Here is a 20983-nt window from a genome sequence, read left to right as displayed (position 1 = left end):
GAAAACAATGATCTATTTAGTTGATTTAGACCTGGTTTAGTCCTGGTTCAGAACTGGTTTAGTCCTGGTTTAGTCCTGGTTCAGTCCTGGTTTAGTCCTGGTTCAGTCCTGGTTTAGTCCTGGTTTAGTCCTGGTTCAGTCCTGGTTCAGTCCTGGTTTAGTCCTGGTTTAGTCCTGGTTTAGTCCTGGTTTAGTCCTGTTTTAGTCCAGGTTTAGACCGGGTTTAGTCCTGGTTTAGTCCTGGTTCAGTCCTGGTTTAGTCCTGGTTTAGTCCTGGTTCAGTCCTGGTTCAGTCCTGGTTTAGTCCTGGTTCAGTCCTGGTTTAGTCCTGGTTTAGTCCTGGTTTAGACCTGGTTTAGTCCTGGTTTAGTCTTGGTTTAGTCCTGGTTTAGACCTAGTTCAGTCCTGGTTTAGTCCTGGTTTAGACCTAGTTCAGTCCTGGTTTAGTCCTGGTTTAGTCCTGGTTTAGTCCTGGTCCTCTAAATACTTTTACTTTTTACTCTTTAAGTACATTTTTAAACAGATACTTTAATACTTTTACTTAAGTAGATTTCTCATGTGATACTTTTACTTTTACTCGAGTATTTGTTGCGTTTAAATCTGTTCTTTTCCTTAAATTACAAACTGAATCTTCTGAACTTAAACGTGTTTAAATGTGGCGTTTGTTTCGTTCCAGGTCATGGACACTTTATCCAGACTTTCCTACTCGACCATCGCTCAACAAACTGGAATCAGGTGAATATTTAGAGTTTTATTTGAGCGTCGTGTTGTTTCTGTCTCTTTTTCTCTTTACACTTTTTGTTTCATGGGAATCGTCGGTGCGGAGGTCGATTTTGACACTTCCTCGTTCGCTCTTGGACGTATCGCGGCGGCGTGAAGCTTCGATGTGACACAGACTGACGCTCGTGGCTTTAATCCATGTTCTAAAGCTCTAATACGGACTTTTACAGTTTTACACATAAAGAGTGTGATGTGACTCCATCTTTGGACTTTTCAGGCCGTTTCCGACCGAGGAGAGTGTCCAGGACGAAGAAATCTACAACCACCTGGAAGACCTCATAGAGTACGTCCTTTTTCTGTCCTTTTTCTGTCCTTTTTCTGTCCTAAGAGACAAAGTGTCTTAAAGGGGAAGTCTGGAAATGAGACTCACAGTCCAAACATGAGGAAAACCAGGACTGAACCAGGACTAGAACAAGACTAGAACAGGACTGAACCGGGACTGAACCGGGACTGAACCGGGACTGAACCGGGACTGAACCGGGACTGAACCAGGACTAAACCAGGACTGAACCAGGTCTAGAACAAGACTAGAAGAGGACTGAACCAGGGCAAAACCAGGACTGAACCGGGACTGAACCAGGACTGAACCAGGACTGAACCAGGTCTAGAACAAGACTAGAACAATACTAGAACAGGACTGAACCAGGACTGAACCAGGACTAAACCAGGCCTAAACCAGGACTAGAACAAGACTAGAACAGGACTGAACCAGGACTGAACCAGGACTAAACCAGGCCTAAACCAGGACTAGAACAAGACTAGAACAGGACTGAACCAGGACTGAACCAGGACTGAACCAGGACTAAACCAGGACTAGAACAAGACTAGAACAGGACTGAACCAGGACTGAACCAGGACTAAACCGGGCCTAAACCAGGACTAGAACAAGACTAGAACAGGACTGAACCAGGACTAAACCAGGACTGAACCGGGACTAAACCAGGTCTAGAATAAGACTAGAACAAGACTAGAACAGGACTGAACCAGGGCAAAACCAGGACTGAACCAGGACTGAACCAGGACTGAACCGGGACTGAACCGGGACTGAACCAGGACTGAACCAGGACTAAACCAGGTCTAGAACAAGACTAGAACAATACTAGAACAGGACTGAACCAGGACTGAACCGGGACTAAACTGGGACTAAAGCAGGACCAAACCAAGGCTAAACCAGGACATTAGTACCGTGGACTCGGTTTGACTCTCACTTGGGACTGTCCTGTTTACGTCACATTTTCACAGATTTGTCAAACTCACAGTGAAATACAACAACACTGTGTTTCATTACATTAGTGTGTGTGTGTATCTGTGTGTGAGTGTGTGTGTGTATCTGTGTGTATCTGTGTGTGGGGGTGTGTGTGGGGGTGTATCTGTGTGTGAGTGTGTGTGTGTATCTGTGTGTGGGGGTGTATCTGTGTGTGTATCTGTGTGTGTGTGTGTAAACTGACTCCGCTGCTTGTTTTTTGGCGACACCTGTTGGTCAAAATGCGCCAGTGCAAACGTGAGTTTAGTTGGAGCACGTGTTTGTCTGCTCTTTACTTAAGTACATTTTACAGTGTGTACTTTTTACTTTTACTTGAGTACATTTGAGAGCAGTATCTGTACTTTCTTCTCCACTACATTTTTGAACTGGACGGAAAAATAAAAAGTATTTTTCATATAATTTGAGGGTTTATTTTTGCCTTATTCATGGAAACATCCTGAATAAAGTTTAAGAGTTTGAGCAAAAATAAATACACAAAAATCATGAGATCACTACATTTACACTTTAACATATGAACAACACTGTGAAATACATTTCTTAAATACATTAAATACTTTTACTGTATACTGTACTTTTACTGTACTGTGCCAATCATCCCTGCACTTTACTGTAAGTAGATTTGTTCATGTGAAAATAATATTACTTCTGTATTTGTACTTTTACTTGAGTAACATAATTGAGTACTTCATCCTCTGATACTGACTCTTGGTCTGTACGAGTACTACCACATGTACTACGTGTACTACATGTACTACATGTACTACATGTACTCCGTGTACTCCGTGTACATCTGGAGGTTACTTCAGTGACTAAACTGATGCTCAGGTCTGAGGTTTGTGCAGCAGGAGACACTTCAGTCACATTTTACAGTAAAGATGCACCGACAGGAGCCAGTACTCATACTCATCAATGTGCCGCCGATACCAAGAGCCGATACCAAGGGCCGATGCCAGAGTAGGGCTCTGTGGCTCTCTGCGGCTCCGTGCGGCTCTCTGTGGCTCTGTGTGGCTCTGTGTTGTGCTCATAAATCTGAGCTTTAATCACTTGTAACTGTCACATGAACTTTACAAATATTTCAGACTCTAAAGGTTTTTATATTTCACAGCAGAGATCAGCAAAGTGCTGTTTACGACAGTAGCATGCTAACGCTGCTAACGATGCTAATGATGCTAACGATGCTAACGTGGCGCTGGCGGGTGTTTGTCCGTGTGTTGTGACTTATTGAAACTGACAAACACATTTTACGACTGAACAGAGCGAGTCCAGAGGTTTAAAAAGAGAAACAGCGTTAACAAAGTGACTGTGGTAAAAGTCACAACTCTCACTGTCATGCTAACAGTGACTCTTTAGCATTTAGCTTGTTAACCGTTAGCGCGGAGCAGTCAGCACAGACAAAGTGTAAATATTAAATACAGATGTTTATTTAAATGATATTAGAATTATCCTGAAAAGTGAAACAGCCTCAGATCAGTATTTAAGATGAAGTGTCTTTATTATAAAAATCCTGTGTAATGAATCAGATTTACCAGTGTAAAACTCTGAAAATATAATGTCCAGTATCGTACTCGGTATCAGTGAGTACTCAACATGAAGTACTGATACTGTTACTGGAGTAAGTGACATCGCTGGATCCTTATTTTAAAGAGTTATATTTATATTTATATTTAAACTCCAGATTAAATGTTGTCCCTTTAGCTGTTTAACTGTTTCAAAGCTGTAGTGTTATTTTTAAAGTGAGATTTAAACCACTTTGTCATAATTAATACTTGTTTTTTTTTTTTCTTTCAGTGAAAAGGTGGAGGATGAGGAGGACCTGTACGACTGTGTGTTTGACGATGAAGATGGAGGAGAGATTTATGAAGATTTGATGAAGACAGAAGCCATCGCTCCTCCGGTCAGTTTCACCTCCACAGATCATTTCAGAATCTTTAACTTTAGACGAGTTTAGGTCAGTTACAAGTGAACGTTCAAATAAACTAAGCGAACTACAGAGAATGGCTTTATTTCAAATAAAAAAAAAACAGATCTGTGGAGTATGGAGTTTAACCTTTGACCTTTGTTTTATATTCAAGCATTTATTCATTAATCAGAGAAAACTGATTCTAGAATTCAAAAAGTGCTGGACACGGGGCGAGAGTGACTCAGCTGGTAGAGCGTTTGTCCACTGATCTGAAGGTTTGCGGTGCGATTCCAGTTTCCACACGTTAAACCTGTCGTCGTGTCCTTGTGCAAGGCGCTTTGAGTCTTGAAGGTGGAAAAAACGCTGTGTAAAATGTGATTGTTGACCATTTTATTTTGAAAAAAGCAGAGTAGAGTAGATTAGATTCCACTACAGCTCAGGTTTAGATCGTACATTTGTTTATCAATTTGAAAGTGTGTCATGAAGAGGATTAGATATTTAACAGAAACAGCATAATTTCAATTCTGTTTATTTTTCACAATAGTCAATGTTATATAAGACACATACACACACGTAGTATAAACATATGCACATTTACACACTCTTCTTACATACAACATACACAAGTGCATATTATACACACATTTCTGTTTACATGTGTTTGCAGTTTATAAATGACACTGTGGAAAACATGGACACTGTCAGTTTCTGTTGCACAGAGACGGTTCTGTCCATCTTTACTGTCTGTTACTGAAAAAACAGTCGGGGTAAAGGCAGCGTCCAGCTAAATCCAAAGCTTAGTGGGCGGAGTCTGTTTTATCCAACTTCCAATCCAACTTTATTTATAAAGCACTTTAAAAACAACACAGTCGACCAAAGTGCTGGACACAAGTTAAAACACAAAAAACATGAGATGGAATAACATTAAAAACAGAACATGATAAATGTCAACTCTTTACACTGAGTTAAAAGCCAAGCTGAAAAATGAGATTTAAGAAGAGATTTAAAAACAGGAAGTGAGTCGTCCAGTCTAACATTCAGTGGAAGTGCAGTCCAGAGTTTAGACGCAGACACTGAAAAAGCCCAATCGCCCCTGTGTTTCCTTTTTGACCTGGGGACCACGAGGAGAACCCGACCTGCAGACCTGAGTGGGGGTCACACATTAAGAAATTTAAAGCAAAGTGGAACAAGGTGAGTGTTTTATACCTCTGCCTTCGTGGGGGTCAGAACAGAGCTCGTCTTTTACCTGAGAGTGACCACTGCTGCATGATGGGAAACAGAATCTTGTTGTAAAAAAATAAGCAGTGTGTTATATTTGTATATTGTCACATGATAAGAAGCTGTGCAAGTTTATAGAACAGGGTCTATCAGTTTTTCTAATGACTTCTGGTTCTCACTGTTTATCTGAAGAGTTCACCTGCAAAAAACAGATAAGTCGGCCACGGTCACATTTTTATACAGCGCTGTTCCACCTTCACGGCTTTTTTTTTACGTTGAGCACGGGATTCGGACCATCGACCTTCAGATCAGTGGACAAACGCTCTACCAACTGAGCCACTGTCACCGCCAAGTTCGATTTAAAAAGTCATCGGAGGCTTGTAGTTTACTCTTTGTGCAGTAATGTTTTCAAATCCCAAAATAAACCCATCCCTCCTTTATAAAACCCACTAGATATTACAGTATGTTCAGAGCTGATTTCTGTGTAAGATGGAAACAAAAAGAACATATTTTGGCCATTTTTCAACACTGCGTTATGTGTTTTTGCATTTAAATCTTTATATATAATGTTTGTGCGTTTGTGTGTTTGTGTATAATGTACTGTTTGTTTTTCAGACTTGCCAAAAACAGTCCGACATCAGGAGTTGCTGTTTAACGGAGATTAAACAAACAGAGGAGAAGTACACGGAGACGCTGGAATCTATCGAGAAGGTACTGAGCACGCTCCGAACATCTGAACATCTGAATATCTGAACATCTAAACATCTGAACATCTAAACATCTAAACATCGACAGGTCAAAGACTCACCATCAAAGCCGATATTACACAAATTAAACATAACAATGTCAATATAATTTACAGTAACATGGTCAGAATGTGAAGGACGATTTAAAGGTCCAGTATCTCACAAACCTGACTCTTCTGAGCTTTAAACCGTGTTGGAACGGAGTTAGTGCATCAAAAACAGACCTGGAGTTGTGTTTTGTTTCATTCACATGTTTGAGTCACTTTATTATTCGTCTGTAACATCTACAAAGATCAAAACGCTCTGTTCCACCTTGTGATGTCATCAAGTGGTGGCTTTCAAGTGAACAGCTCCTTTTACCTTTAGTTTTGCTAATTTCAGAGCTAAAATCATCCAGATGATTCTATAAATGAAGGTGTGTGGAGTTTAAAAACACAGTGGAGCACTTCCTGTATCACCACATGATGACATCACAAGGTGGAACAGAGTGTTTTCAGTTTGAGAGAAGAACTCAGCCTAAATGTGTACTTAAATACTACTTTAAATGTGTACTTAAATACTACTTTGAGTTTACTCCATGCGTATTTAAATACTACTTTTCCTTAAAGCGTTTACTCCATGTGTACTACAGTATTACTGCGTTTACTCCATGTGTACTTAAATACTACTTTAAACGTGTACTTAAATACTACTTTAAACGTGTACTTAAATACTACTTTAAATGTGTACTTAAATACTACTTTAAACGTGTACTTAAATACTACTTTAAACGTGTACTTAAATACTACTTTAACCGTGTACTTAAATACTACTTTAAACGTGTACTTAAATACTACTTTAAATGTGTACTTAAATACTACTTTAAACGTGTACTTAAATACTACTTTAAACGTGTACTTAAATACTACTTTAAACGTGTACTTAAATACTACTTTAAATGTGTACTTAAATACTACTTTGAGTTTACTCCATGTGTACTTAAATACTACTTTTCCTTAAAGCGTTTACTCCATGTGTACTACAGTATTACTGCGTTTACTCCGTGTGTACTTAAATACTACTTTTCTTTCCTGTCTTTACTCCACGTGTAGTACTTCTCTCTCTCCGCTCTCATCCTCTCATCTTTCCGTTCTGAAAAGTCGCTCTGATTTCCCAGCGGAGCGTCGCACTAAATGACTCCGGCCGTAAAGTGGATGGAGTAAAATTCTCTTCACTTTGAGACGCGGAAAAAGTCGTCGGTTTCAAACTCGGAAAATGAGATTACGGTCGTGACTCGGGCGGACGCGGCGGCGAGCTCGTGGTTTCGCTGACTGCGGCGCTTTGCTACTTCACATTAAACAAAAGCAAGAGCCAAATGACTTTCCCATTTGTACGGACACCCCAGAGGGACAAATCTCATTCTCCTGTTTCTCTCCTGCAGCACTTTATGTCGCCCCTCACCGTCTTCCTCTCCACGGCTGAGACGGAGAGGATCTTTGTGAATATCCCGGTGAGTTTCTTTAACGAGTTCAGAGGCAGGTCGAGGAGGTTGATGCTAATACCATAAATACAAAAATACAAAAATACAAAAATACAAAATACATATATGTTCGTTTGTGGCTTTCAAAATATAAAGTGATGTTTCTTTTCTTTTTCAGGACCTGGTCAAAGTTCATAAAAGTTTGCTGCTTGAAATCCAAGACTCCGTGTTACACAGAAGTGCCCAAAACCTGTACCAGATATTTATCACGTTCAAAGAGAGGTGGGACGAACGTAAACGGTCACACACTCAGATTAATGCTCATTTTGTCTCATTAAAAGTGTAAAGTACAAGTGTTTACATCCGTGATACAAAGACATTTCACCCTGATACTGAACGTGTGAACAAATTTATTTAACTTATATGTGATGGATCCTAAATTAACGTTTATTTATAGAGCATTTTACAACACTCAAGGTGAACAAAGTGCTTTTCAGTGAAATCAAATTAAAAGCAAGTTAAAATCAGACTAAAACAGTAAAATAGGAGAATAAAATAAAATAAAATACATATAAATAAAATACAATAAATAAATAAATAAATAAAAAAAAAATACATAAAAAAAAAATAAAATACATTAACAACAAAATATAAATAATGATAATGTGTCACAACATTACCAGGTGTTGAAAGTCTGAATAAATATGTTTTAAGCCTGGATTTAAAAAGACAAAAGTCAGTAAATGTTAAACACTAAACCCCTAACGTTAATCCAACACTAACTCAACACGTTTTGTTTTGTTCAGCTGAATAGAAAGTTTAAACAAAGCGTTTAATTTATGTTCTAATGTGAATAAAGTCAGGGCTGGGGTTTAACACGTTTTCTTTTCTCCTTTTCGAGTTTATATAAGAACAAATTTGTGAACTGTGCTTTAAGTGAACCTGATACATGTGCGTGAAATGAGAAAAGAAATGAAATTAAATGAATGAAGTGAACCCTAATCCAACCCTAATCCCAACACTAACCCAACTCTAACTCAACCCTAATCCAACCCAAACCCTAAACTTGATTCTAAACCTAAACTCAACCCTAAACCCTAAACCTTAACCCTAACCCAAACCATAACTCCAACCCTAACCTCTACTCCCTAATCCTAAACGTAATCCTAACCCCAACTCAACCCTAATCCAGCTTTAACCCCTAAACCTGATCCTAATCCAACCCTAACCCATCTGTAACTAACTCAACCCTAACCGCTAACTTTAACCTCCAACCCTTAACCCAACCATAACGCTAACCCTAACCCTTAATCTTAAACATAATCCTAACCCAACTCAACCCTAATCCAACCTTAACCCCTAACCCTAAACCCAACCCTAACTCTAACCCTTAACCCAAACCTAACCCCTAATTCCTAATCTTAATCCTAATCCTAAACCCAAACCCTAACCCATCCGTAACTCAAACCCTAAACCCTAAACCCAAACTAAACCTAAAACCCTCCAAAAACAGCACCATGTCATTTTTTATTCGTAAACCACAAATTGCTAAAACCGTGAACGAAACTGAAGCACTTCATCTTTTCATCCTTAAACAGCTGAAGTGGTTCAGTATCGTTCAGCCTTTAATCAAAAAGACTTGATTTGATTTGCTCCTGATTCAGAAAAATGTTTTTTATCAGCACTTTGTAATCACATTAGAACTCGTTTAAAGTTTGAAATTACACTGGCGGCTCTTAAACCTGACAAACTTTATATTAGCAACATTTAAATCTGCATTTTTGTGATGTGTTTCCTAAATATCTTACCGTTATCTTACTCCAATTATACTGTTAAAGGTGAAAAAGCGCTCTATAAAAATGTATTTACCATTTACCAAAGGATGTTATGAGTCAGGGTTAAACTGTACACGTCTTTATACTTTATTTGTATTTTAACTTGTGTATTTCAGGTTGTTGATCTATGGGAAGTACTGCAGTCAGGTGGAAATCGCCATCGCAACTTTAGACAACATCTGCAAAGACCGAGAGGACGTCCGCATGAAGCTGGAGGTAAAATACTAAAAGAAAAAACACAAAAAACAGGTAAAATAATGCAAAAGCCCCATTCACTGTGTTTATACGTGGTCACACAGCTCCCTCTTGTGTGCGCCTGAGGTACTGCAGCTCAGTCTGAATTTACCTGCAGAGGCTTTGAGTGATTCATTTAATTCTTTTCTGCATTTCTAGACATCAAAAATACACAGTAAAAGGCATTTAAGGGTCAAAAAAGTTTATTGTGCATGAAATGTCTGTTGTATGTTTAACTGTAAATAGGTTTTTTGTCTCATTTAATATTTATTATTATTATTTTGATTATTATTTATATATTTTTTTTATCTGTCGTTCACTCTCTTCTCTTCCTCTCACACTGTCCCCGTCTCAACATTTCCTGTTTCGTGCTCAGACGGAGCTGATGGTGGATCTTCCAGACTTTATTCTGTTGTTTCATTGAGTCTTTGTCTCTCGTTTTGTTTCAGTAAAAACCTGAAACACTGAAGCTTTTCTGGAGGAAAATAATCACTGATACAACAGAACAAATATAATGAATATGATCACTTTGTAATGACATTTAAAACTGTAGACACTAAAGGGACACTAATGCTCACACTCACTCACTCAGACGCTTAGACGCTCACTCTGTCACTCTCACTCTGTCACACTCTCACTCTGTCACTCTCACTCTGTCACTTTCACTCTGTCACACTCACTCTGTCACACTCACTCTGTCACACTCACTCTGTCACACTCACTCTGTCACGCTCACTCTGTCACGCTCACTCTGTCACACTCACTCTGTCACACTCACTCTCACTCTGTCACACTCACTCTGTCACTCACTCTCACTCTGTCACTCTCACTCTGTCACGCTCACTCTGTCACACTCACTCTGTCACACTCTCACTCTGTCACACTCACTCTGTCACTCTCACTCTGTCACGCTCACTCTGTCACACTCACTCTGTCACACTCTCACTCTGTCACACTCACTCTGTCACTCACTCTCACTCTGTCACACTCTCACTCTGTCACTCTCACTCTGTCACTCACTCTCACTCTGTCACACTCTCACTCTGTCACTCTCACTCTGTCACGCTCACTCTGTCACACTCACTCTGTCACACTCACTCTCACTCTGTCACACTCACTCTGTCACGCTCACTCTGTCACACTCACTCTGTCACACTCACTCTGTCACTCACTCTCACTCTGTCACACTCTCACTCTGTCACTCTCACTCTGTCACTCACTCTCACTCTGTCACACTCTCACTCTGTCACTCTCACTCTGTCACGCTCACTCTGTCACACTCACTCTGTCACACTCACTCTCACTCTGTCACACTCACTCTGTCACTCACTCTCACTCTGTCACACTCTCACTCTGTCACTCTCACTCTGTCACTCTCACTCTCACACTCACTCTGTCACTCTCACACTCACTCTGTCACACTCTCACTCTGTCACGCTCACTCTGTCACTCTCACTCTCACACTCACTCTGTCACTCTCACACTCACTCTGTCACTCTCACTCTGTCACTCTCACTCTGTCACGCTCACTCTGTCACACTCACTCTGTCACACTCACTCTCACTCTGTCACACTCACTCTGTCACTCACTCTCACTCTGTCACACTCTCACTCTGTCACTCTCACTCTGTCACTCACTCTCACTCTGTCACACTCTCACTCTGTCACGCTCACTCTGTCACTCTCACTCTCACACTCACTCTGTCACTCTCACACTCACTCTGTCACTCTCACTCTGTCACTCTCACACTCACTCTGTCACTCTCACTCTGTCACTCTCACACTCACTCTGTCACTCTCACTCTGTCACTCTCACACTCACTCTGTCACTCTCACTCTGTCACTCTCACACTCACTCTGTCACTCTCACTCTGTCACTCTCACACTCACTCTGTCACTCTCACTCTGTCACTCTCACACTCACTCTGTCACTCTCACTCTGTCACTCTCACACTCACTCTGTCACTCTCACTCTGTCACTCTCACACTCACTCTGTCACTCTCACACTCACTCTGTCACACTCTCACTCTGTCACGCTCACTCTGTCACTCTCACTCTCACACTCACTCTGTCACTCTCACTCTGTCACGCTCACTCTGTCACTCTCACACTCACTCTGTCACTCTCACTCTGTCACTCTTTTTATTTTAAATTATGTTTTCTTTTTGTTTTTTTTCAGGAATGTTCCAAACGAGCAAATTATGGAAAGTTCACTCTGAGAGACCTGCTGGTGGTGCCAATGCAACGAGTCCTGAAGTACCACCTACTACTGCAGGTACTACATGTACTACAGTACCACACATATACTTCACATATGTGCAACGAGTCCTGAAGTACCACCTACTACTGCAGGTACTACATGTACTACAGTACCACACATATACTTCACATATATGCAACGAGTCCTGAAGTACAACCTACTACTGCAGGTACTACATGTACTACAGTACTACAGTACCACACATATACTTCACATATGTGCAACGAGTCCTGAAGTACCACCTGCTCCTGCAGGTACCTCCGTAGACTACAGTACTACACATATACTACACATATACTACACATATACTACAGTACTTCACATATACCACACATATACTACACATATACCACACATATACTACACATATACCACACATATACTGCAGTACTACACATATACCTCACATATACTACAGTACTACACATATACTACACATATACCACACATATACTGCAGTACTTCACACACATCTGCTCCACTTCAGGACAAATCAGATCCACATATTTCCACATATTTCCACATATTTCCACATATATTTTCAGATTTGACAGCCAAATAATCCCGTGTCGTCGCTGTGAGCTCTTTTCCATTTGTTTCTTCCATTCACTCCTGAGTTTTTTTTATATAACGTCAAGTTGAGCCGTTTTGAATGACAAAACGGAGATCGACTTGAAGCCCTGAGTGAACGAGCCCGTGACAGACAGGACCCATCAGGGAGCGCTCAGCCCGTCAACGCCTCATTCACTGTCACCACCTTCAAAATGGGACGCAGTGTGAAGTGTGTCCACCGGGGGCGCCCTTGACCGCGTTTGGAGTCTGTGCTGAAGTGAGATTCTTTTGTCTGTTTCATGATGGTCCTCGCTCTGTGAGTGAGCGCCACCGCCGATGTGGGGCCGGAACAGAGCAGCCGTCACACGGAGAGCGAGGATTTAAGACGGAGTTTTATATTTCTGCAGCAAAAAGCAACACAAAAGAGCTTTTTACTATTGCAAACAACGAAGTTAAATCTGTCAACTGGACAAATCTAGTAGGAGTGAAGATGTTTCTCTGCTCGTCCAAGTCTCTTCTTCAGTTCTGGTCAGATGCTGGTGACCACGACCTTTAAATCTGTCTGAGGGGAGGGGCTAACCACACTGAAACTGTAAACAGCTGTTGTCTCCAGTTTCAGCCTTAACGACCCTGATATTGTTCTCACTGTTCTGGGTCTGAGGATGGAGTTATAGATGGAGGACAGATTATGTCTCAGGGCCCGTTTCTGTTTAAGGAAGGATTCTCTTTCATAACAAAAATATCTTCTTTAACTCCTCTCTCAATCCATTTCTTTTCTCTGGCTCAGATCTGAACTTCACTTTGTGTTCACTGTTTACTATAGTGAAGTTCAGATCTTAGCAGAGAAACGTCTTCAGTCCTACGATTTGTCCAGTTGACAGATTTAACTTCATTGTTTGTTTCTGGATCAGACCTGGACGACTGAAGCTTTACACAGACGTCTTTTTACTCTTATAAAACTGGAATATTATTAAAAAAAACATCAATATTTACCATAACCTGCACCAGGTGTTTATTTAAATACATTTATTTACCTTCTCTGCAAGAAGTAAACTGTGGAGGAGCATAATGAAGTAAAAGTAGTAAAGTACTGTACTGTATTTTAAATATCTGTACTTTACAGTGTGTACTTTTTACTTTTACTTCAGTACATTAGAGAGCAGTATCTGTACTTTCTGCTCCGCTACATTACTTTTTACTCTTTAAGTACATTTTTAAACAGGTGATACTTTTACTTAAATAGATTTTTCATGTGATACTTTTACTTTTACTTGAGTATTTTTTGCTCCGGTATCTGTACTTTTACTTAAGTAACAAAATGGAGTCCTTAAGATTTTTTTAAATTGTGGAATGTCACTTGTTCATAGGTTTGATTCCCGCGGCTGCAGCACAGACTGTTTTTGTGTCATTGGGCAAAGCACCTCCCCTTTTGTCTCATAGTAAAACTTTAGTTTAGTTTTTATTTATTTTTGCTCCGCCCTCTCTCTGTATGTGCGTGTGCGTCCTGTGTGTGTGTGTCCCGTGTGTGTGCGTCCCATGTGTATGCGTCCTGTGTGTGTGTGTCCTCTGTGTGTGCGTCCCGTGTGTGTGTGCGTCCTGGCCTCTGTCGTCCTCAGCTCTGATAATAACGTCCTGGATGAGTTTGACACAGAGGATTTGAGCAGACGCACATGTCCCCCTGTGTGTGAGTGTTTGTGTGTGTGTGTGCTCTGTGTGTGTATGTATTTGTGTGCGTTCGCTCTGTGTGTGTGTGCGCGCACTGTGTATGTGTGTCCTGTGTGTGTGTCCCTCTTCTGCGTGTGTCCTGTGTGTGTGCACCGTGTATGTGTGTGTGTGTGTCCTGTATGTCTGGGTTTCTCCGTGTGTATGTCTTGTACTTGTGTTTGTGTGTTTGTATGGGCTGGTCAGGAGGTGTGGAGCGCTCTGTGTGTGTCTCCTCTGTGTGTGTCTCCTCTCTGTGTGTGTCTCCTCTCTGTGTGTGTGTGTCTCCTCTGTGTGTGTCTCCTCTGTGTGTGTCTCCTCTGTGTGTGTGTCTCCTCTGTGTGTCTCCTCTCTGTGTGTGTCTCTCTGTGTGTGTCTCGTCTGTGTATGTGTCTCCTCTCTGTGTGTGTGTGTGTATGTCCTGTGTGTGTGTCTCCTCTGTGTATGTGTCTCCTCTCTGTGTGTGTGTGTGTATGTCCTGTGTGTGTGTCTCCTCTCTGTGTGTGTGTCCTCTGTGTGTGTGTCTCCTCTCTCTGTGTGTGTGTGTGTCTCCTCTCTGTGTGTGTGTCTCTCTGTGTGTGTCTCCTCTGTGTGTGTGTGTCTCCTCTCTGTGTGTCTCCTCTCTCTCTGTGTGTGTGTTTGTACGGGGCAGTATGGAGGACATGCATGGCCTCCCTCCTTATCCTGGCCGAGTCGCTCTGGATATCTTGTTTACGCTGCAGTCGGGCGCGGCGGCGTTTCAGATGGGCACACACCTCAGATGAGCCACGCCGCAGATAGACGGCGGCACACACCGATATCTGATGGCTTTTCCTGCACTGGATTCTTTTCCCAATTACATTTTTTCATTTCATATCTAAAGCCACTGAATCAACAGTTTGTCCTCCGTGTGGGGAGGGACTATTCGCTCGTTTTTTTTTTTTCAGGTGGAGTATTTTAGGGACGTGATTTTTGTGGAGAATTGTGTTCTGCTGTAGCAACGGAGCAAATGTAAAAAAAACTCTAAAACTGAACCACAAACTGTGAAAAGAAGAGACTGAGTGAGTGAAACCATAGCAACCAAAGAGCCAATCAGGAGAGAGGCTGAAGGAAACGCCCCTTTTCGCCCACGTCACTGGTTTAGCAGAGAGCGGGCGCTTAGCAACACTGTCAATCAAACCTGTTGCTAACGCTAACAGGAGCGACCTCGGGGAAAGAAGGACCTGATTTGTCTGTTATTAATGTTCAGATCTTGATTTACAGACACAATAGTGAAATAAAAACCCCAGGATCATGTAGAGGGTTAATACGAACATTTACGACGAGCTGGAAACGTGCTCATGATCACTTCCTGTTTGACGCGACGGCTAGCACGTTAGCTAGGTCCATTTATATAAACAGTCTATGGTTTAAAAGCACAACAGCTCTGCCCTAAACAATACGTCCATAACATGTTTTTAATCTGAAAAACAGATTTAAAACTTAAACGCCGATCCACAGGTCGGCGGTGCGATTCCAGCTCCCACAAAGGAATACTGTTGTGTCCTTGGGCAAGACACTTAACCCCCCTCACGCCGTCATGAGTGGTTCCGTGATGTAAAGCGCAGTATAAAAATGTGACTATTTACCATTCACAATTAGCTTTAATACTTCAGTGAGAATAATGTTTTAGACACAGATTTGAGGTCATTAATTATCTTAATTATCTTGTAGCTGATTGGTGCAGTTTTTAAGGGAAGTCTATTAAACTAAACAGAGGATTTCACAGTTAAAACACAAATTATATAATGTTTAATGTGTTTTTCTTGAACAGGAGCTGGTGAAACACACACACGACTCCACAGAAAAGACCAATCTACGCAAAGCTCTGGACGCCATGAAGGTACGAGCGTTTATAAAACACTTTTACGACAAGAGTGAGGTTACCGTAGATTTCGGACTTTTGAGCGCCCCTGAATATAAGCCACGTGTTACAAATATGTCGTAACATGAGATATTTACACAGAAAGACGGAACACGGAGGTTTTTTTGAGTTTTAATTTAAGACAGGCTTTTTTCAAACTGCCTGAAAATCGGCACCAACACGACATCAACGTGGGATGAACGTACTTTAGGTTTACTGCAGGTTTAGAAAATAAAACAGCACCAACACGGGCCGTCTGCTTTTATTTTATTTTTTTACATTGACTAAATTCTTCCTGCCGCCTCCAACGCCACACCATCGATTCATTAATTCCAAAATTACGTGCGGCTCTATTTCCTTCTTTGTTGGTCAAACTTACGTGCGGTGGATCTATTTCCTTCTTTGATTCCAAACTTACGTGCGGTGGCTCTATTTCCTTCGTTGTTGGTCAAACTCACGTGCAGTGGCTCTATTTCCTTCTTTGACTCATTTCTTCCTGTGTTTTTGATGAGTCCGTGTTCACGAGGAGCAAAATGACAGTTCAAAATCAAAACTCGCGTATTCTTCAGCGCAGAATCTTTCTCTACATCTGTCTCACTTTGGCGTTCACTGCTAGAGAGCGCCTCCCGGTGGACGTTAACCGGTAAAAATCTATAAATTAGGGGAAAAAAAATAGCGTCTTATAGTCCGAAATTTACAGTAAACTAGTGAAGAGCAGCACACAGAGGCAGGGTGGGGGATTTCACGTTGTTTATAGCCAGATTAACGTATTTCCTGAGTATAAGTCACACCCTCGGCCAAACTATGACACGAAATACGGTAAATGTTATTTCAAATTCAGAAAAGGGTGTTCGTTAATATTTTAAATTGATCTGCAGAGTCAAACCGTAACACAGGCCATTTTTCCAGTGTTTCCATTTTAGATCTTTCAGACTTACGCAGAATTTTAAGTTCACGTTATTTCAAATTCAGAAAAAAGATATTGGTTAATATTTGAAAGTGAACTGCAAACTCAGATATTCTCAGAGCTGTAGTCAGGTGGGAGAGCGCTGTTTTATTCTACAGTAGATAGGAGCTAAACCGAAAGCCGTTCCTCCTGTAACTCTCCCTCGTTGTGTATTCCGCGGACGCAGGACTTGGCTCAATACGTGAACGAGGTGAAGCGAGACAACGAGACGCTCCGAGAGATAGATCAGTATCAGAAGTCCATCGAAAACCTGGTAAGTCCCACGCCCTGATCCAGGCTCAAACCGGGGGGGAAAAAAAAAACACGATACGCCAATGATCTGGGATATCTGCGCTTCCTCATCTTGTTTTTCCCATTTCCTCCGTCCTAGAACCAGCCTCTGGAAAACTACGGCCGACCCAAAGGCGACGGCGAGGTGCGGGTTTCTACGGTGGACAGGAGGGCCAAACAAGATCGGTGAGATTTCAAATACACCTGCGTCAGAATCATTTGGACTTTCATTTCAGCGCTGGTTTTGTTAATGTCAAATGAACTAAAGTTACAAGGAGCTGTTAAAACTTGAAAACTACCACCTCATGACATCACGAGGTGGAACAGAGCGTTTTGAGCGACGGAGAGAAGAGACTGTCAGAGAAAAGTCACCATAAAACTTTGAAGTAATAAAAAGTTTGATGAGAGGATGTTTGAGTGAATGCCTGCTGTTTAGCGCCGCAGGGTTAAAGCCACACACTGGTTCATTTCTGAAACATTAAAGGGCCCGTGTCACAACTTTTTAATGTCGTTTTCACGTCACACACAGACCTGGAGTTGTGTTTTGTTTCATTCTCACATGTTTAACAAACAAACCTGCAAGTTCTTTTCTCAAACTGAAAAAAAAAACCCACTCTGTTCCACCTTGTGATGTCATCATGTGGTGATACAGGAAGTGCTCCACTGTGTTTTTAAACTCCACACACCTTCGCTAGTAAAAAGTAAAAGTATTTCTCACAGATTTCGAGTCTTTAAAGCTTCAAATGTAGTGATTTTAATAAAGATTTAAGCTGAATTTGGAAGAAACAACTCAATCGTTTTTGTTTTTTTTTAGTTTTTATTTGTATATTTTTGTTTTGTTCAAATTCTAAACATGTTAAAAATAAACCCTCAGTCTTTTCAGCAGCTCTCACACAATCATAAAAATACTTCTACTTTTCAGTCCTGTTCAAAAACGTAGTGGAGTAGAAAGTACAGATACTGCTCTCAAATGTACTCAAGTAAATAGCACTCGTGACCTTTGACCCCATGTGTACACTGTAGTCTTATAACACAGATCAGAAAATAGTTTGACGTGGGCCCTTTAAGTTGGTAAACAAAAAATAAAACTCAGAGGGAGAACTGTAAACTGATTGGGATTTTTCGAGATTTTCTTATGAGACGGTTGTTTTTTTGTTGTTTTAATGATGTTTCCTCATCACACACAGACCTGGAGTTGTGTTTTGTTTCATTCACACATGTTTAACACACAAACCTGCAGATTTAGGCCGAGTTCTTTTCTCAAACTGAAAAAAAACCCACTTTGTTCCACCTTGTGATGTCATCATGTGGTGATACAGGAAGTGCTCCACTGTGTTTTTAAACTCCACACACCTTCATTAGAATCATTTGGATCATTTCAGACCTGGAATTACCACTAATCTCTACTGAACTGAAAGTACCTGTATCTCCCGCTGCGTCTTCCTCTTTCGACACCTAGCACTCGTGACCTTTGACCCCGTGTGAACGCTGTAATCTCCTGACCTGTCCTGACTCTCTCTCTCTCTTCTTCTTCTACAGACACATTTTTCTGTTCGATTCTGCCGTGATCGTGTGTAAACGCCGCGGAGATGTTTACGAAATGAGGGAAGTGATCGACCTGCACCTGTTTAAGATCACGAACAACCCGACGTCGGACAAAGAGAGCCGCAAGGTGAGACGCGCCGTTCAACTTTTACTCTTTTTATTCAAATCAATAATACATAGCTGGATTTTCTTGACTTTTGAGTGGACCGTACAATCCCCTGACCCTGGAACTATAAAATTCCTATAGTGGAAGTGTTTTCTGCCTCTTGAAAGAAAGTCATGCAAAATTCATGTTGGGAAGACTCGGAGGGCGGCGGTTTTTCCTCGCGCGGCGGCGGATGATTCGCACGGCGGCGGTTTCCTCAGACACAGATATTTTCCCCCCTGTGGATTCTGCTCCACTGTTCCGGCCGAGGCAGGTCTGGTCTCGGAAAGATGCTGCCGTATTTTCAGAAGTAGCTAGGGGGCGACGACGGCTCAGTCGGTAGAGCGTTTGTCCGCTGATCTGAAAGGTTGGCGGTGCGATTCCAGCTCGTACAGATTGAATGTTGTCAGTGTTGATCATTTCCTGTTCGTAATGCGGCGGCAGGTGAGCTCTGTCCATTTGTATAAAGTCTCTGGTCCAGTTAAAACATTAAAAACCGGAGCAGTTGTGAGTCTAAATGTTTGTCTCAGTTTTAAAGTTCTGCAGTGGCTCCAGTTTGTCCTTCAGATGAGCTGCATTTTTGAGAAGTAAAATTAACAAAAGCTTTTTTTGCACATTTCAGTTCCACAGTGACAGTTTTTAAACGGAGGTGACCGTGAGATCTTGGATTAAAATTTCTACTCCACCTCTGCTCTTCCTCCACTCTCCTTCTCTCCGCCTGTCCTTTTTTTTCTTCTTTCTCACTCAATTCCCTCTCTTCTCCTCTCCCTGTCTTCTTCTTCTCTCCTACTGTCCTCTTTCTCTCTCCTTCTCTAATCTTTCTCACTCCTCTCCCTCTCTCCTCCTGTCCTCTTTTTCTCCTCCTCTCTTCTTACTCATTCCTGTCCCTCTCTTCTCCTTCTCTCCTCCTGTCCTCTTTCTCTCTTCTCCTTCTCACTCCTTTCCCTCTCTTCTCCTCCCTCTCTCCTCCTCTCCTGTTTCTCTCTCCTCATCTCCCTCTCTCCTCCTCTTCTCTTTGTCTCCTCATCCTTCTCTCTCTTCTCTATTGTTCAGACTTGAAAAATCATGAGATCTTGGTTTCAAAGTTCTGCTCCACCTCTTCTCCACCTTCTCTCTCTCACTCCCTCTCTCACACCCTTCCTCTCATCCTTCTCTTTTTTCTCTCTTTATTGCTCAGATTTTAGACTTGAACAATCATGAAATCCTGGATTAAAAGTTATTTTCCACCTCTTCTCTTCCTCCTCTCTCCTCCCTCCCTCTCACTCTCTCTTCCTCCCTCTCTTCCTCTCCTCCTTCCTCCCTCTCTTCCTCTCCTCCTCACTCTCTCCTCTGTATTGTTCAGTTTTTAGTCTTGTACACTCATGAGATCTTGTATGAAAAGTTGAACAAACAGGAGGTTTATTGAGTCAATCTGTCTTCCAATAAATAATTTAATAAATACATTTAATAAATAATTTAATAAATACATTTAATAAATACATTTAATAAATACATTTAATAAATACATTTAATAAATACATTTATACACAGTGATGGTTTTCATCACGTGTTATGAAACGACCTCAGATGGCTTTAGTTTGATCTGGCCGCTCTCAAACCGCACAAACGTCTATATAACCCTCGTTATCTCGCTGTTTCTCGTGTAGCTTAACAATTACGACCAGAAATCACTTGTTAACATGGAGTAAAATGGACGCTCTAAATGCTCCGCTCTGTCCAGTCCATTATCTCGGCTTTATGACCAGAGCTGGACCAGGGACAAACCCAATTAGGAACATTACACGGCGTTATAACGAGCCGCCATAACCATCTATCAAATAAACGCTTCATAAAAGAGACTAAACCTGCGCTAACGCCGTCCGCACCGCGACTGCAGCGGAACCGGCTAATCCCACATTACAAAAGCCGTTTTAAATAATTTGGTGCTTGCTTGTTCCAGCACATGTTTTACATCTTCTGGATCATTTGGGACAGAAACAGTGTCAGTTTGCAGCCGCCCGCCTCCTCCCAGATGGTGCTATCATTAAACTCCGCTTTGGGCCAGGCGTCCGCGGGCACACGCTGAATACTAAGTGCCAGGGGGTGGAAATATTGCCAATCAAAATGAGAGATGAAATGCCAGTACGCCATGATTGGGGTAATAATGAGTGTGTAAACAGGGAGCGTTACACACTCCTCGTTCATAAAGACGGTTAGAGCGAGTTTGCAGTCGTTCACATCGAGA

At 41.5% G+C, this 20983-nt stretch overlaps 1 protein-coding gene across 1 annotated transcript in view; it reads left to right on the top strand.

The window, feature by feature from the left end:
* Positions 1 to 20983, top strand: part of LOC117388275 (guanine nucleotide exchange factor VAV3) — a 144676-nt gene that overhangs the window by 78721 nt on the left and 44972 nt on the right. Inside the window, exons 3-14 of the mRNA XM_033985786.2 lie at positions 677 to 735; positions 998 to 1063; positions 3833 to 3938; positions 5778 to 5873; positions 7329 to 7397; positions 7546 to 7649; positions 9319 to 9418; positions 11617 to 11712; positions 15743 to 15811; positions 16966 to 17052; positions 17170 to 17255; positions 18609 to 18741. Of these exons, the coding sequence (XP_033841677.1) occupies positions 677 to 735; positions 998 to 1063; positions 3833 to 3938; positions 5778 to 5873; positions 7329 to 7397; positions 7546 to 7649; positions 9319 to 9418; positions 11617 to 11712; positions 15743 to 15811; positions 16966 to 17052; positions 17170 to 17255; positions 18609 to 18741 (1071 nt within the window). The remainder of the gene's footprint in view (positions 1 to 676; positions 736 to 997; positions 1064 to 3832; positions 3939 to 5777; positions 5874 to 7328; positions 7398 to 7545; positions 7650 to 9318; positions 9419 to 11616; positions 11713 to 15742; positions 15812 to 16965; positions 17053 to 17169; positions 17256 to 18608; positions 18742 to 20983) is intronic.

Source organism: Periophthalmus magnuspinnatus, chromosome 20, assembly GCF_009829125.3.
Source record: "Periophthalmus magnuspinnatus isolate fPerMag1 chromosome 20, fPerMag1.2.pri, whole genome shotgun sequence".
In the NCBI taxonomy this organism is placed as follows: domain Eukaryota; kingdom Metazoa; phylum Chordata; class Actinopteri; order Gobiiformes; family Gobiidae; genus Periophthalmus; species Periophthalmus magnuspinnatus.
This window is presented reverse-complemented; position numbering and strand designations above follow the sequence as displayed.